This window comes from Anoplophora glabripennis, unplaced genomic scaffold (assembly GCF_000390285.2).
Source record: "Anoplophora glabripennis isolate ALB-LARVAE unplaced genomic scaffold, Agla_2.0 scaffold775, whole genome shotgun sequence".
In the NCBI taxonomy this organism is placed as follows: domain Eukaryota; kingdom Metazoa; phylum Arthropoda; class Insecta; order Coleoptera; family Cerambycidae; genus Anoplophora; species Anoplophora glabripennis.
Window position 1 is genome coordinate 74,735 of NW_019416856.1, and position 18,816 is coordinate 93,550.

The 18,816-nt window shown below is 33.0% G+C and overlaps 1 protein-coding gene across 1 annotated transcript in view; it reads left to right on the plus strand.

The window, feature by feature from the left end:
- The window catches only part of LOC108913899 (balbiani ring protein 3-like), a 67,638-nt gene that overhangs the window by 1,208 nt on the left and 47,614 nt on the right, over window positions 1–18,816 (plus strand). Inside the window, exon 2 of the mRNA XM_018719553.2 lies at window positions 10,412–10,492. Within this exon, the coding sequence (XP_018575069.1) occupies window positions 10,423–10,492 (70 nt within the window). The 5' untranslated portion in view covers window positions 10,412–10,422. The remainder of the gene's footprint in view (window positions 1–10,411; window positions 10,493–18,816) is intronic.

The window sequence follows — 18,816 nt, forward strand, 5'->3', positions numbered from 1 at the left end:
AAAGTCCTTAAAGTAACGGTGGCATATGGCAACAATAATTTTTATTAATGCGCCATTACTGCCAACTTTCTCGTAAAGAAAGTGTATTCTCTCCATTCATTAATTAGTAGAAAATATCCTAAGAATTACTTTATTTGGAACTGCTGAATTGTTTGTCGTTAACACATCATATGTTAAACAGTATTACATTGTAGCATTGAGCAAGAAAATATACGAATTAATTACTTTACAATATACCGGGTGATTTAGTTTTGTATTCGCGGCCCTTTATTTCTTTTATTTTAACTAATAGCTATAACAAACCCTATATATTTTTAAATTAAATTAAAATGACCTCCATTTGCTTCCAAACACAGAATAGTGTTTCTTCATTTAATCCCCGGCATTCTACTCTTATTCTGTGTTTATGGTCGTCAGTATCATTTGGGTAATGCCAAAGAAAGAAATCTATAGGAGTGCCCTTCTGGGTTTAAAAACTCTTCTTTTCTTTTGAAAACTTCCATTTGCAGCCAAATTCCTGGCCACCTTCCCGAAAATTGTATCTGAAGTTATCTCTGCGGAAAACGATGTTGGTATAAATACCTAGCAGCTTCAGCGTTCTTTCGGCCATCTCCATAAATTAAAATCATATTTAGTTTTTCTAGGTTACTGTAAGTATTCATGTTATAATTAGTTGTAGATAGAATATGTAGGGTACAAAATGTCAATTATTTTGACAAACCGTTATTTAGAAACGTCAAACTTCAGTTGGTTTCGCAGCTGGCTATTATTTTTCAGAATAAAGCTACTGAAAGTAGGGTTCATCTTTTTTCCTGTTTTTCTAGCAATGTTTCTAAGGAAACTATAGACTTCTTTATATAGCTGAAGGCAGAAAAAAATATTTTCCAGAATTAATAAAAAAAAATATAGTTATTAATTATAGTTATTTGAACAAAAACAGTTGACTATAGCAATTTTGACATGTTACTATAGAGACGATCTAATAATGTCATTTGATAGAGTTTGAGCGGCGATATAAAAATATATAGGGTTTATTATAGCTAAGTATTTGTTAAAATATAAGAGATACGATGCCGCGAATCACTGAATCACTCGGTATATAAAAAGATCACTTTTAAATTTCGATAATAGAAGTTCTCGAAAACAAATAAAGGTAACTGAAACTATGTGTTCGTCATCGAAATAGTTACTGAAAAAAAATAAAAACTCGATAACTTAATCAAATTATCTTTCAAATTTTAATAGCAGTAAGTTATAAATTCAGGTAAAGACTAAAGAAGTTGTTTCATGGGAAGATGTCATATATGTTTCGAAATAATTGTTTAATTAGGCGAATACCATAGTGAATATTCATCTGTTCAGATAATTAAATTATGAGTACACCTGTTTACTTCCTTTAATATTAAAATGTATCCTATTAGTCAACCAAGCCAACAGGTAAACACTTTTAGACTTGATAAACTTCTGAATAAGGTATTTGATTTTCTCTTTTCTGACCTGAGTTCTCATAATTATTAACAAGATTAATATAGCATCATTTAGCTTTAAATACTTGAACTACTTTCTCAAGTCGTGAAAAAAACAAATTTCTACACTGAAACTTAAAAATCATATTTTCAATAAATTTTGTACTGATATTTCAGTATTTGTTGTTATTGTTAAAAGCTACCGAAGATTAGATTAGAAAATTATAAAACAGATTAGAGAAAAAAAAGTACATCAAAAAGTTTAATTAGCATATCTATCCCTTTTTCTTTATGTTACTGTTAAACCAGGCAAATTAGACAATAAATCAGCAATTTTTTTCTGATGAACCGATCGAGTTGCGGTTTTCGACATTGTCTTCGGAAAAATATCAGGAAAAAAGTCTATATATTACACTTTGGGGCTGGATCGAAACTGCATTGCGGGTGCATAAAGTGTATCTTGGAGTGCATCAATTTTTCCGAATTTTCTAAAAATGGTAAAAATTGACTAAAAGTTGTAGAAATTAGGTTTTCGGGGGCGGACATTCCGAATCTGACCCTGAAAAATATGCCCGAAGGCCCTGGGGCTCTCCAGTGGGGCAAGGGGGAGCCTTCTGTAAAACATCGAATAGCTGAGTAATTGCCTTCTAAATCCCCACTCGGGAGTTTTTGGGGTCAGGGATTTCGATTCTGACAGTGAAACGTATGTCCAACTCCCCTGGGGCCCCCCAGGGGGCAAGGGGGGCCTTCTGTAAATCACCTAATAGATGAGTAATTGCCTTCTAAATTTCCACTCGGGGGTTTTTGGGGTCGGGGATTTCAATTCTGACACTGATAAGTATGCCCGACGCCCCTGTAGCCCCCAGTGGGGGCAGAGGTGAGGGGGGGTTTCTGTAAAACATCGAATAGCTGAGTAATTGCCTTCTAAATTTCCACTCGGGGTTTTTGGGGTCGGGAATTCTGATTCTGACACTAAAAAGTATGCACGACGTCCGTGGGGTGGGCTTTCTGGAAAACATCGACAGGCAGATTTTTGCAATAAAACTGCTCCATCCGCTTACCAACCATGATCTTGTAGGCTTATATGTTACATTGTAACACACGCAAATTTACAGAGATTAGACAAGAAGGGTAAGAAAAACTAACAGGAAATTAATGAGTCGAAAAGAATCCACTTTATTCTGAGAACCAATTTTCTTTTTATTTGCAAGGCAATTAGTGAGACAACTACTATCATATGTTTATCTAACACTTTCACTATCAATCACAATTTTCATCATCACTATCATCTATATTACATTTTCGACTATTTCAAGATTGGAACAGTTGTGCATGTAATTCCATGCTTCCTGCACCCACAAGATCTGCATTGTCGATAATCGGATTTTGTCGGGAATTGTTATGCATTATCCGCAGTCGCACGGGCCCAAGAGATTCTTTTGAAAATCCATGATCCATGAAATATTCTTTGAAGGAATATTTCTTTGATTTAACGAAATGTGTCTCTTGGGAACGGATTGTCCAGGATTTCTCCAATTCTACGACAATTTTTCTCAGTGTTAGACAAGCTAATATTAATGGATATTTTCCAGTGTCAGATTCGGATCCCCCGACCCCGAAAACCCCCGAGTAGAAATTTAGAAGGCAATTACTCAGCTATTCGGTGTTTTACAGAAGGCCCCCCTTGCCCCCTGGGGGGGGGGGCCTGGAGCGTCGGACATATGTTTCAGTGTCATAATCGAAATCCCCGACCCCAAAAACCCCCGGGTGGGGATTTAGAAGGCAATTACTCAGCTTGCCCCCCTGGGAGGCACCAGGGCCGTTGGGTATATTTTTCAGGGTCAAAAAACCCGTGCACACAAATTTCTACAACTTTTAGTCAATTTTTACCATTTTTAGAAAATTTGGAAAAATTGATGCACTCCAAGATGCATATTATGCACCCGCAATGTAGTTTCGATCCAGCCCCAAAGTGCAATATATATACTTTTTTCCTGATATTTTTCCGAAGACAATGCCGAAAACCGCAACTCGATCGGTTCATCAGAAAAAAATTGCCGTATTCTGGGTGATTTTGGTCTAACTTGCCTGGACTATGTTGCGGAGAGTTTTGCAAACACCTATTTCTCGTATAAATTATATAAATACAGTAACATTCTCACATTTTCAGCTTCTAACCGCTATTTTGTATAGCAGGTTTTATGATTTAATAACGTAAAATCGGATTTTATACTAAGAAAAGATGTTATTATACCCGTAATTTACTTATAACGTATAACATGACATTTAACTGTACATCTCTTAAATGGTACACTAAATAAGTAATTACCTGGGATTAATTCATAAATTGTAGTAGGTATATTTTTAGTCCAAGTTCCAAGATAATTCGGTCAGTTAGGTAAACGGTACTATTCTGGGATCTTTTGAACTCAATTTACTGTTTTTAGTAGTTTAGGTCACTATTTTGATAAAATTTAGAAATAGGTCTGCGTTTCTGCAATGAAATTTGTATCATATCACTATTTAACTAAATTTTGGAAGAAACTACACTACAACTACATTTACTACAATATCTCTGAAGATATTCCACAACTCGGACTAATGATTTAGCTAAGTAACGGTAAAAATTTATCAGTAAAAACCGCTTTTGAACGCTACTGTTTTGTAAACACGTTTTATAGACAAGAAATCGCACTTTTAGAATGACAATAACAATTATTGAACAAGAAAATCCATCTAAACTGTAAAATACAAGGACTCCTTTAATTTTTCGCAGTGAAAGATCACAGATAACCTGGGCATCCTATTTTGTCGAGAATGTTGAAAAAAATATTGTGTTAATAGTTTCATAAAGGCATTCTATGGAGTGTGATTATGTTTATAGTACACTGTAAAAAAATCGGTGTAAGTGAAAACGATAAATGTTCGGAGTGAAATTATCGAGTACATTTTCACTCAATGTTTCTTTACCGACTTTTCTGATCATTTATTCCTGGTTTGAGCTTGAAATGACTTCTAGCTGACCTTGCAGAGTCATGCGAGACCCATATTCGGATTCAGCGACCCCAAAAATCCTAATATACCTCATCAAGTCTGGTAATGAAATGTTGGTCTGCAAATAATTATTCAGACTTACCGAGTCATCCCTCCTAAAACACCCACTTTGGGGCATAATACGGAAACTATGCATAATCAGTATATTCAGTTGTGTGAAAAATTTATTTTAGATCTAAAACAATACCAACTCAAAAATCTTTTTTCATTAAAGTACAATGAGGACTTAAATACATCGATCAAAATTAAAAAATATTTAATAACATCGAAATTATGGGGATCCTGACGTTTACTTAGTTAAGTTTTATCATTTTAAGTCAAAAGATCTTCAAAGGAATTTGCTTAGTGATGCGTTTTCAAAACAGAACTATCCCTCTTAAAATTATTCAGCGTCACATCCTGAAATACTAAGATATATATAGTTAATTAAATAGGTGTAATAATTTTCTCTTTCTAATTATTGCATATTTTCATCATTTCACATGAGAATCGGATATTGGTAGTATTAGATGATGACTTAATACAGAGAAAGTTGGGAAGTCCGGAATATATATAAAAAAAGTTATGACATGCCTTAATTTATTTTAATTTTATTGCGGCATTTATAAGACGTACAAGGTCTGTTCAGAAAATAACCGAACTTTTTGAGTTACGCGCTAATAGAGATATTTAGTGGTGTGCGGTTGGCAGCATTGCGTTGCGCATAATCTTCTCCATAACATGTTCTTGGATTGTTCATATCTCATTTATAGTAGAACCGTTTTAAGATTGCCATTACGTCACGCATGTGTCCTAATATCAAAGACAGTCGTTGCGGACGTTTATTCATCATTAAACGCGCTAAAAAGAGATACAATGATGGTATAAATGTCTTCATAATCTCGATCTATCGCAGACAACCGTTCCAATATTTTTTGTGTGTTAGAGTGAAAGAAAATGGAGGGCGTTTATTGGGTATTAATTTAGCGCATGTAAAAACAGATCTGACACTCAGATTAAAAATTTGACAGTTGTTTTGATCGCGTCTTCGTACTAACTATTATACATATTTTCTGAGCATTGAAATATCGGTTCTTTGGCATATTTTCATATCCAGTAACACAAGTATTAAAATTTGCCAGAAATCCAGATTTGGGAATTGTCAAGATGACATTTCAATTATATGAAAACAGTGACTAATTTGATTAGGATTTTTTCGTCTTAGTTCATACGAATATTGCTTGTGACGCAATGGAAAAGATACAGCGGTTTAGTTTAGTTTTCGTAATAGCTTACGGAGAGGATGCTCTGGATCGTCACGATTTAAAAGGGGTCGTCAGTCATTTGAAGATGATTCTCGACCAGGAAAGCTTCAACTGATGACTTCCACCTTCATAAAATCAAAGAACTGGTGAGTGTAAATCGCCAATTTTCTGTCGAAAAAACTGCAGAAGAGGTTAGCTTCTCAATTAGGTCCTACCATGAAATTTTGACTGAAAAATTGAACATGCATCGAGGTGCAGCAAATTGTTCCTCGTTTAATGACCGAACAATAGAAAGAAAATCATGTGAACGTTTCTCGGCAACTTCGAAGGATCATAACGAGAGACGAAAGCTAGGTTTACGGCTACGACTTTGATACAAAAGTTCAATCATCACAATGGATTGGCAAAGGATCTCCATGCATGAAAGCACGTCAGTCTCGATTCAATGTCAGCTCATGGTTCTTGCACAATAACAATGCACACTCAGCTTTGTCAATTCGTCAGTTTTGTCCTCCTTCACCCTCCTTACTCACCAAACTTGGCTCCTTGCGATTTTTTCTAATTTCCGAAATTAAAATCACTTCTGAAAGTACGCCGTTTTCTGATAATTGATGACAGCAAAGTAAATTCGTCACAGACTTTGAAGACCATTTCAAAATGAAGCTATCCAGAACTGCTATGCGAAATAGAAACACCGCTGGAAAGTCTCAAAATAGGAGAGAGGAGTAATTTCAAGGAAGCAAGAACAAATAATGTATAAAATTAATAATAAAGTTTATAAAAATAAAGCTTCGGTAATTTTCTGAACGAACCACGCACTTCTCAAAAATTGCGCTTAACTCTGAACCATCTTGTATTTTTCACTGTACTGAATTTTATTTATGATGAAGCTTACAAACGAAGAACAATTTCTATAAACAATACTTTTGTAGATCCTTGTTATAGGTAGGAATTATTACATTACGAAATACAAAATTACAAACTTCGGTGTAGTAATGCAACAGCCAAATAAATCATTGAAATTCAATTGGCACGCGGAGAAACAACGCAAATCAAGTGGGATGGGTGAGTAATTTTAATGATGGATAATGAAAGAAACACCTACATCTACCCAGTACGGTCTTGGTTTGATCATCATTGCATACTTAGCAAACGTATACGTTAATAAATGAAAGCTAGCCTGCTATTCCAGCTTTCTCAATCTATTATAGATACTGGTTGTATACATTGTTTCTGCAGAACACACTGAACAAGTCAATGATACATTTTCTCTGCATGTTAAGATGTAGATTTTAGATTGCTATCTAAATTTATTAATAGCAGTTGGTATTTAATACATTTCTCATGTGGCAATTTTATTTTTACGCTTAAGCAATGCTTGGAATAATAGAATAGTCTTTGGCGGGTATTATTTTGAAATATATTGGCGTCTCAAACCTCAAGCACGTGTAATTTCGGAATACGAAGAAAAGTGTACAAAAATAAAAGTTGCAGGAAACTTTTTAAAGTGTTTAATACGTTTAATATGTTTTAAAACATTATGTGTTGAGATACAGACGTGAAATATATTTATATTTTTTTATTTAAACTAAACGAAAAAATTCAAACGCACTGATTGGCTGCAGTACAACAATTGACGTAGGTATATTTTTTAATTTTTGTTTAATATTAATAAAATATAATAATAATAATAATTAAATTAATAATTAAATAGTAATTATTGTTATAGCAACCATCATTTTCTTTATCAGACCTACTTTGACTGAAATATGAAATTATATTTTTTTAAAATGCTTGTAACTTCTAAACAAAATAGAATCGGTCCTATGTTCATAGAAGAAAAAATGTTTGAAATTAACCCAGCCACCATCTGTCAAAGTTTGTCATAAGCTTGTAGAACATCATGTATAGGTAATCAAGTTTATAAACAATTGCAAGTAACAGTCATTTGCCTCAGTCACAATATGACTCCAGAAGAGGGAGTAGTACTTTAATTGCCTTAATTACTGTTGCTGATTACTTAATAAATGCACAAGACATGGAACTAGTGATTGTTTTAGATTTATTAGACTTCTCTGAAACCTTTGATATGATCCACCATAAGCTTCTTGTAAACTTAAGCATTAGGTGTATGGTTGATGATCATTTACACTCATTAATTCTTGGTCACGTGGAAGATATCAACAAAAATTTGTTAATGATTTGTTCTCTACTAGTTTCTGGTGTTCCTCAGAGTTTTTAGGACTTCTTCAACAACCACTTATGCTAATGATAGCCAAGTGTGTATATTTTCAATTTAATAATAAGTCTTTTATCAGAAAGGTGATATCATCAGTTCTAACTTATGAAATGTTAAGGAATTATCTAAATATGATTAAACCATTCCAAAAATAATTCTTGATAGTAAAGCATTACTTAAAATATTGTATTCCTCTCTCAGATTAATTCATGGTAGGTAGTCTTCATATTCTTAATAGTAAACATAAATCACTTATTGTTCTTTCCCATATTAATTAGATAATTATGTTTATAGTTGAATCAACAGGGAAAAAACAGAATCCAAAGAAAGTATTTGTAATTTTGTCCATAAAATTCTAATCATTCCATCTTATAACTTGTTTATGACAAATATTTTTAAACGTTATAATATTCGTTCGATGAAAATCAGACTTAAACTTAAATATATACAATACCATATCATCGAAATGTCTCTTAACAGATTTTTTTCTTGATAATTTTAAAATACGATTATAGTTGCTTTTATAATTTGTACTTGATCTATATAAAGCTGATAAATTATTATTATAGTAGAAAACCCTCAAAACGTGAACAAAGAACATAAGTAAATGTAAATACAAATACATGAAGAATTTATATTTACATTAACTTAAGTTCTACTTTTTTAAAGCGATTTTCGTCATGGGCAAAACTTGGATAAAATCTACACTTAGATAACGTCTTCAAACCTACCATAACATTTCAATTCAATCAGTTCTGTTTATTAGGTATTTGGATATGAAACTAAATTATAATTGCATTGTTTCTAGCAATACCTGCACATGGACAGTTTAATCTTTTGAACATATGTATATGTGTGTATACTCTTAATACAACAAGCGATTACTAAAAAGATAGTTTATTTTTCATTTTATTGTAGTTAATATATGGTATATTTTCATATATGGACGGATAGGCACCAAGTGTTACTTATGTTATACTGCTAGATACACTATTGTACATTTCTAAGCAAGAAAAAATTGACATGATCCAGTCAACTTTTTCCTATTGATTTTTAAGAGCTTCTTACGTTCCAAGGATTTTGATATTTGTGCTGAAGACTATGTTTTTCTAATACCATTAACCTGCTGGTTCCGATAGAATAAATTTAACAATTTAAAACGTTTTGATTTTTGTACAACACTACCGTTAAACTTTACGACGTACAATATCAAAACTGAACATGCATACCTATCTATGATATGCTTATAAAAATGATATACACAGGGTGTATCACGAAGAGGGCCCAGTAGGATTATCTCAGAAAGTGGTTCAGAATTGCAATCTGAAAATTTGTATACAGGGGTTTATCAAAAAGACCTATTAAATGAAAATAGTGTCAACTTCCTCGCACTTCCGGTTATACCGGAAGTCATCATCAACTATGTTTCGAATGGAACACTCTGTATATTTTACATTTTTTAACTGTACGGTAAAATCTAGACTAATTTCATAGAAGGTACTATAGGCCAAAATGAAATTAATAATTTTCAATTTACACAAAAACTGTTGACTTTGGGTACAGGGAACTATAGTATCATTTTAAAATAAATTTTATTCTGCATCCATTAATTTAATAATATACAGGGTGTACGATTTGAAATATTTGAGTAAATTCAACTTTAACGTTACAATATTGGCTACACGTTTTAAACACTATGTATGAATTTTTGCAAATTTGACATAAGCTGGTTGAATTCCATTGCTTTTAAATTATTCACGCCAAAATTCATTAATAAGTAAAGCTAAATGTCGGAGTTATTCTGTTTTCAAAAATCACTTGCATCCCTCAATTTTTGATAATAACTTGAAAACTGTCACATTTTGGCCTGTAGTACGCTCTATGAAATTAGTCTAGATTTAACGTAGAATTAAAAAAATGCAAAAAATATAGAGAGTGTTCCATTTGAAATGATAGAGTTGATGATGACAGCATAACCGGAAGTGCGGGGAAGTTGACACTATTTTCATTGACTAGATCTTGTACTCCTATAGATACATTTTTAGATTTCAATTTTGACTACTTTTTGAGATAATCGTACTGGGCCCTCTTCGTGATACACTCTGTAGTTAAGTTCCTTAGGATTTTAATATACATGCATATTCGTATTTGCCACCTAAAAAAACATAAAAGTGCAAATTTTCAAAACAATCGGTCCATACATTCTTAAAATATAGCAAAAAATTGAAAATATTTTTTCAACTTTAACACCCTGTAGAATGAAAAGGAGCAACAATTGACTAAGGCATGTTTGACTCAATCACTATATTTTGACGTTAACAATCTGCCATTAAGCTGTGTACCATTATTAATGACTCGCCCTGTATAATTAAATTTACATTATGTGCTCATGATATTTTCTTTTACAGATGTCCCAAACATGATAATTCGTTGGGGAATCATTTTTGGATTAATTCTGGTATCAATTTCAATCGCCATAGCTAAGAGAGGTAAGTAATCTAATATTACATTAGTTTAATAGTCGTATCTTCCAACTATCGAATACATTTATTTATTACCAACATCGCACGGCTGGTATTGACAAATAAAAATAATAATTTTACTACATGCATTTTCATTACTTACATTAAAACATTTTATTAAATTGTATTTGTCTTCATTTGAGTAAAGAACTTGTTTGTCTTCAAAGCGTTCTCACAATCAGTCAGAAAACTTAAATATCGTTGGTATTTTGAAACAATTCACAGTAACCCTTTAAAACCGACCAATTTGAACCACTTAATACTTACTTTTTGTCCGTTCTTATGCGACACACCCTGTATGAAGAAAAATATTCAAATTATTTTTATTCGTTTAGCAGTAGCCACGGGAAATAATGTTTATGAACTAAGACATGCAGACAATGACACATTATGAGAGGTAAAACAATCAGATATGCCATACCGGGCATAAATGATGTTTAACCCTATGGAACCTCTTTCAATTAAAATTCAATGATCACACCTAAGTGCCCAACGTAATGGTTACAAAGTAAAAGTGAAGTAATTTTCTTCCTGCGTTTTAACGTTTAGACAGGAGTTGCCAGTTCATTAAATTTTCGCTTCCTGGGGTCTAATTAAAACGGAACTGAGAAATTGTTAAATTATACATACATTTTTTAACCTATACGAGTGTATGCGTGGTAACGCGCGAAGTATATTAGAAAAGTGAGTAATTGGCTTCCTCTGATCTTCGTCACGCTTTCTAAACTGGTGTATTAATTCACGATTCCACATTACGTAAAAATGTGTACCCCATTGAAATTACTTCATAAATCTTCTATGTTCAACCTTCACTGATTTCAAGCGACAAGTGGCAAGTGTTGTAGAACAGTAATTAAAACTTTAATTAATTTGAATCCGTTTTAAAAGTGACGACATGTAAATATTTTTATAATTAATACACAGAGTAATCTTGGGGTCGATATCAATGGTGTGAAGATTGAAATGGTCTCAGAGATTAAATACCTTGGTGTTGTATTAGATCAACAATTAAACTTTGGCAAACATGATTATATATGCAAAAAGAACACGTATCACGCTAGTGTAAATTACTAATGAATTACTACTGAATTATTTATATGATTATTTATCCTTTTATAACATGTTGTTCATCTCTGTTAATATCTTGCAACAAAAATGAACTCAAGATTTTACAGAATAAGGCTATACGCATATTTCTTTAATGTAGTAAATACACACCTTTAGTTTATATGAAAACTCAACTGCAATGGCTTTCTATAGATTAATTTATTGAGCAAACGTGTTTAATTCTAATTTATAAAATTGAACATAAGTTATTGCAAGAGTATTTAAATAAATTTTTAATTAAAAGGGCAGTTATTCATGGATATGATATACGTTCGAAAGAAAACTTCGATATTCCGAGATCTAAATCACAAAAAGATTTGTTTCATAAGAGGCTAAAGCTTCCAAAAAATGTAAAAATGGCAACAAACTTAAAAACATTTAAAAGTATGTTGAAAAAGCTGTATTTAGAGTTAAGTGATAATTGATATTAAGTACCACTTATGTAATTTAATAAGCTTTCGCTAAATAAAGGATTTTATTATTATTATTATTATTAATTAGTAGTTCCCTACTAGTGAGGTAGAAACGTCATAGAAAATTACAAAATTGTACTAAATATTTTAAATGGTAACTTTCTTTGTTTTAGAAAAACATGAATTAATTTATTACCAAGATGATGTTAATTGATGACAATGAAAAACAAAAACTAGCCTAACGGACACACTATAATTTCTCACTTGCTTATTTAATTTAATGCATTTTCCATTTCCGAGTTGAGGACATTTTAAAAAAATATTGAAAATAAAAGACACCAAAACTTCAATTCTGAATCGTGTACAGTTTTATACTGATAATTTAGCACAATTCAGAGAAGTTCAACAGTTGTTTTAGATTTAATTATGTCGGTACAAAAATTGTTTTTATGTGCTATACGACTCGAAGCAATTGAGGACATTCTTAATTGGTCTTAATTAGTTTATTAAAATCTCCTGCTACTTTATCCAGGTAATTTATTTTGCAATCATATTTATACGATGAAACCGTTGAACTTATTCCATGAAATTTTAAACGTGGCTATTCAATAATGGCCCTTGTAATCATTGCAGCTTTGAACACAATACTTTTCAGTTTATGTGGTCTTTCGTCTGTAATAAGAGCTGCAGACTTATAGTATCACGGCTAAGTGGTTCCGAACAATGAACCGCTGTCGCAGTAAGATCTGTTTCAGTGAACAGACAGGAGTATTCACATGGCCAGAAATATCGCAATGTACAGGGTTAAAGTTAAAATAATTCACATTTGGTATAAGATATTATGTCTTCATTTTTTATTGTAGTGATAATAAATGAACTAATTTAGAGGTGGAGATTCATACATGTTTTTTTAACAGTACTTCTACACCACTGAAATTTCCGCAAGAATAGTAAAACTCTTTGGAGGAATAGGGGAAATTAAAGACGATAATTTTATTACTTTTCAGAAAGATGTGCCGTTTTCATGAAAACTGCAAAATGTAGCTTTAAGACGGTAGTGAACTAGAAACTCATCTCTTTGGATGCTAAGGCTTATCATAATCATTCAATTCCTTCTCCTCGAATAATCACCAGTCTTTTTTCCAACTTTAGTGAAGCAAAGAACGCTCAGCGGAAATCGGAATTTTTCCTTTTTTTCCTATGTTTCGAATTCAACCACCTAAACTGTCCACAGTGCCGCGAACCATTCCAAATACACTGAGCCACATCAGAACCATATGTTAGAGCTAGAGTGATCGCCGACAACTCTTGGGGACGCCCAAAATTTCGATTTTTTCCGCGAAGACGCCAGAAATTCTACGAAATTCTAGCTGGGACACAAAATCGAGTCGCCTTATATAAATCTAGAATAACTGCCAGATTGAACGATGGGTAAACCAACAGCTGCGAATCGCGCGAAGCAGAGAGGCCAGATGTAAGAATTCAAACGGAACATCAATCCTCAATAATTCGCGGAGCCACCCCGAAATGTGATCAAACGTCGACTCTGAGACTATCTCGCAGTTCTGACATGAGTACACGATTCGAATTCAAGCGTATTCGTTACCTTTCTATACCTTGAAGCTGCCATTGCTTATTTAGAGGAAAATAAGTCCCAATGCTGGGACTAGTGAGGGTTCCACAGAACGGTCCATAAAACCTGAAAAAATAATTTTTTTGCTGATCCATTGGTCGAATTCCAACTACTTAGTTGTATTATATAGATTGTTTCTGTCAATTTACATTTCTTTATATGGATATTTGATATGGATTTTATTTTTTTAACTGTGTTCCAGCAATTCGACTCTTCTGTAATGTTTATACTCGTATATACACTGTAAAAAAATCGGTGTGAGTGAAAGCAATAAAGGTTCGGAGTGAATCCGTCGAGTAATATTATTTAGTACATTTTCAAAAAATCTCAGGCATTTTGATAATTTTACACATTTGTGATTATATTTAAACTAAAACTGAGTACTTTCACTCAAATATAGGTACCCCTTAAATAAATTCTTTACGTAAACTCGTATTTGATGCAGTTGTACCTAAATCAGAGTAAATGCACTTATTACTGACTGAGTTTAAATGTATATTAATTTCGAGTAATTTGAATGGCGCCGTGAAGATGGCACCACTTACATAATGCTTCTGTAATCTCGACCACAGTTGATAGGGACCCGTTAGATGCTTAAAAAAAGTCTCAGCCAGGACAGGAGGGGGCCCCACGAAGTGAATTAATTTCAATACTGTATATCTTAATTAATGATTTATTTTTGCACTCAATATTTAGTTAATTAAAAACCAAGTCTGAGTAAAAAGTGACTCGACAATAGTTAAATTTAAATCATATTAAAGAAAAAGTCAACTCTAAATTGGTTTTATATACTCAGAATAGAATCAAAAGTCGCTCAATTGATAGCAGTTAACAGAAACCAGAATTGAGTAAAACTCACTCATTTCTGATGCAATAGTTTCACTCAGTTGTACTCATACTAATAGAGTGAAAATTTCACTCAATCGGGAGTAGACAGAAATTGATACATTATTGAGTAAAATTGAGTGAAATTTGGGTGATTTTTTTTTACAATGTAATAGCTAACTAATAAATGAATAAACTATATTTTTTTGATAGGGGGTTTGTATAAAAAGTCTATATAATTCTCGTATAATCTGTAATATGTAATTCGTAATATGTACGGGGGTAGAAGTCTGAAATTAAGTGTCAAAATATTTTAGATGAAGAACAATAAATACAAGGTAAGAACTCAGTGGCGGCTCGCCGGGGTGGGCAGGGTGGTCAGTGCCCACCCTGAAATTTTCAGAAGAATAAACAAAAATTTGTGTATATATTTATCAAAGTGATTTGACAATTTTTATAAAATTAAATCTAAAATGCGTTATCTCCTTTGAAACTCCCCGTACCAAATTTTAAAATTATATTTTAATCGTGATCTAGGCAGCAACCAACATAACATTCGGGCTAGCCCGTGACCGCTGAATTAAACAACGCCGTACCCCAACCATACCTTGCATGCTTATATGCACCTAGGACTAGACAGTAATTGGAAACGTAAGTCGTTCACTAATTTAGAATATTTGGCCCAAGTCGGGCGAGCCCGCACACCGCAAACAGCTCGCATATACCCATTGAGCACCCATTGAGTGTTGTATCGACCACCTAAGACTTTTCACCAGTGGTTGAAAATATACAGGGTAGCCCATCGAAAACGTACCGCAAGGCATTACAGGGTAGTAATGAACCTTTCGGCAAAATCCAAAAACAGATAAAGTTTGCTTCTGAGGGGGCAACTTTTGGCGAAAAAAGCCGCCCGACTCCATTGGATTTCTTTTTATGGGGAAATTTAAAGAGGCTTGTGTATTCGATGCCAGGTTACACCAGGAAATACCTACAAATAACACACCATTGCAACGAAATTCGAGAGAATTTTGGAATATTGTTCCCGGTACAACGAGAAAACATCTGTTGGATAAGGAAATGTAAAAAAGGCGATTATTTTGAGAATCATTACATTTTAATTAATACGTGGGAACTTAGAAAAATTGTATGTTCAGAGAATGAATTTCAAGCACTTACCATCCATTGCTTACGTAGAATATAATCCAGTGACTGGCTGTACAGGGTGACACTGTGGTTGAAAGAAACAAAAAGAAACACCAAAACTTTCCAGGGAGGGTTTTAATAACAATAAAAACAAAACAAACAAACAAGCAAACTACACAACGGCTCGAAAACCATTATTAATTACTTTATTGACACGCGACTGCGCCAGCGTACCGAGATTCAGGGAATGCGCGATCCATAGCAAAATTTGGAATGACTATCCATTATTAAATTTACCCGAGACTCTAAAACTAAGTAGACTGCTCAATGTGAAACCCAAGGAAGAACTGCCCTTTTTTCGGATATTTCTCCTGAATTCGACAATTCGCTTCGACACGTCCATTTCTTGGGTCCAGACGTTTCTGTTCTTATCTTACTGGCGGGAACCCTAAATATCGGGACGCTTTGGCATAACTATGCCATGTTAATAGTTATATAATTGACTGATTTTACAATTGTCTAAATAATTTTGAAACTAAACTTACTTACAAGTAACTCTAGCCGTCCTCTAGTGACTCGGTGTAGCGATACGGGACGGATTAGTCGATCTCATTTAATATATCCTTACAGCTTGGAAAATCCGCCAAAAAACAGCTATATCATCTATTACTTTCTTTTCCAATTACAATCAATTTAACAATTTGTTTTAATTCTACTTTGGAACCTCTACGCTCTTCTCGTGGTTTCGCGCGTTATTAAAAATATCGATTTTTCTCTTTATACCTGCTCAACACATGGCCCCGACTCTAAGTGAACTTGTTAAAAAAATATTGCTATATTTCGTGGAGCCTTCCCCGAAGGACGGTCTTGGCGACGTTAGCCTACTTGAAAACCATTAACTTTCCGATAAATTAGTGTTGACTGAAATATTTTACTTTTTGGCCCATCCGTTCCCAGAACTAACAAATAAATTACTACGCGTCCCGGCGTTTGTTACAATATTAAAATTTTATTAAATTATATTAGTCAGTTCATAACCGAAAATCATAATCCGCGATAGAAAATTACTTCCTTCTAATTGTGTTGAAATTTCTATAGTACTGATGCAAATTTAAAATCATATTTTGCATAACTCCAAGACCTTTGACTCCTTGCACATATTAGTGCAAAGATAAGAACATGCATGATAAAGCACTGCATAATGGCAATGACTACTGGATTACACATAACGTTTTACTTTTCTTGCTCGACTAAGTTCAGTTCCTGTTAGGCTTCGATCTGTCGGCGTGGTGACTCAGTGACCCAGTGCCAGTTTGCTCGATGCAAGTACCGGCTTGCTTTGGTATCCTCTTTTATTTCCTGACATACTCTGCCGCTAACGGTTACGGCTACGACGACACACACGCCGACACTTTGGATTTGCTGCCTTTAAATAATTATGTTTGTGTATTTCGAGGTCAAACTATATTTAATATACTAGCAAATTTCTCTCAAACATATTCAGGTTATTTTCGTTGGTCGCTGCAGGACAAGGTAAAGCCTAAACGAATGGGTTGGAACCGATTTCACTTTTTGCAGTCGATTTGAAGAGTCACTTTTAGCTTTGCTAGTTGTCACAGAAATATGTAACAGACTTCTGCTGACAGTAAGTACTAGTCAAAATATGCAAATATACAATAATACAAATATTTCTATGGGCTGTAACCTTTCTTTCTATAACGAAATAATCATTCTAGAATTTTTATTTCTCTTTTCTCTTATTTTTTACTATTTTTTAATAATTTTTTTTAATTTTAAATAAATACGCCAAAATTACGCCAAAACGATCAACGGTTTGAATATTCGTACTGAGAAAGTAGATATTTTTTACGACCATACAAAAATCATTTTGTAACCTGTTACACAGCTTATATTTTGGAAAACTCATTACCATCGTACACCGTCTTATACCAACAATAAAATAAATATTGTACTTCTCATATCTCTATGGAAGGTAGAAAAACAAACCAAAAAAGCCAAATCACATTTGATTTTTAGTCAGTTCCAGAATGAAAGTTTTGAAAACGAAATGACCATTTCGCGACTTTTTGTTTCGGCAAGCTGAATGTATCATTATAGATGCTAAATATTATGTACAATAACACATTAGTTTTCACAGTCATTAAAATGGGGGGAAGATTGTTTACAGGGTGGTTAATTGTATAATTTTTATGTAAATTCACGTTTTTCGCTTATAACTTTTTTCCGTTCATTTCCACGAATAAACAGTAAAGTACTTTTTTCATCTTCAAAAGACCTACAAAACTAGCCCTCGAGCGTCAAAAAATATTGAATAGATCAAAAGTTATAAAGAGAAGAAGTTTATTTATGACTTTTGAATTAAACATTTATAAACTGCGTTATTATTACCAGAAAGTTTTGGCGTCACATCCTCTCATTCCTTATCACTGTCTAATAACTCACACGAAATCTGGAATCGATAAGTTGAATAGTTTACAAGTTATGGCCTTATAAACAAATTAACTAATTATTAGTCTGGACGATCCCGAGCACCTTCCACAATCGCACTGATTCTTTTCATGGTAGATTTCATAATAATACATTGAAATCTATTTTTTTTTTTTTAATTTCAAATTTGCAACCTGGGAATTTTATTTATTTTTTAACCTTAGTTGTAAAATGAAATATATGACGCACGTGCATGATATGGTTATATGTTACATATTCTTTTTTTCATTACATATATCTTTTTGTTACAGCTAGTGTCGAATTTCAATACTATCAACCCCAATTTCTTTTTATCAGTTTGTATACTTATTAAATATTTTTAACAGTTACCAACGAATTGACCATAGCTTATTTGTTTACTCTAAATCTGGACAATCAGCTAGTGTCGATTTTCAATTCTATCAACCCCAATTTCTTTTTATCAGTTTGTATACCTATTAAATATTTTTAACAGTTACCAACGAATTGATCATAGCTTATTTGTTTACTCTGAAGCTGAACAATATAATCCTTATATTTTTATTACACTTACCTCTAATATTAATGCAGAATATTTATTTAAGCTGTAACTAATACCTACAGGAGATATCATATTCATATTTGGCTTCACGCTCTGTAAAGGAAATGTTTTAATATTCAAACAACGATAAACCAATGTCAAT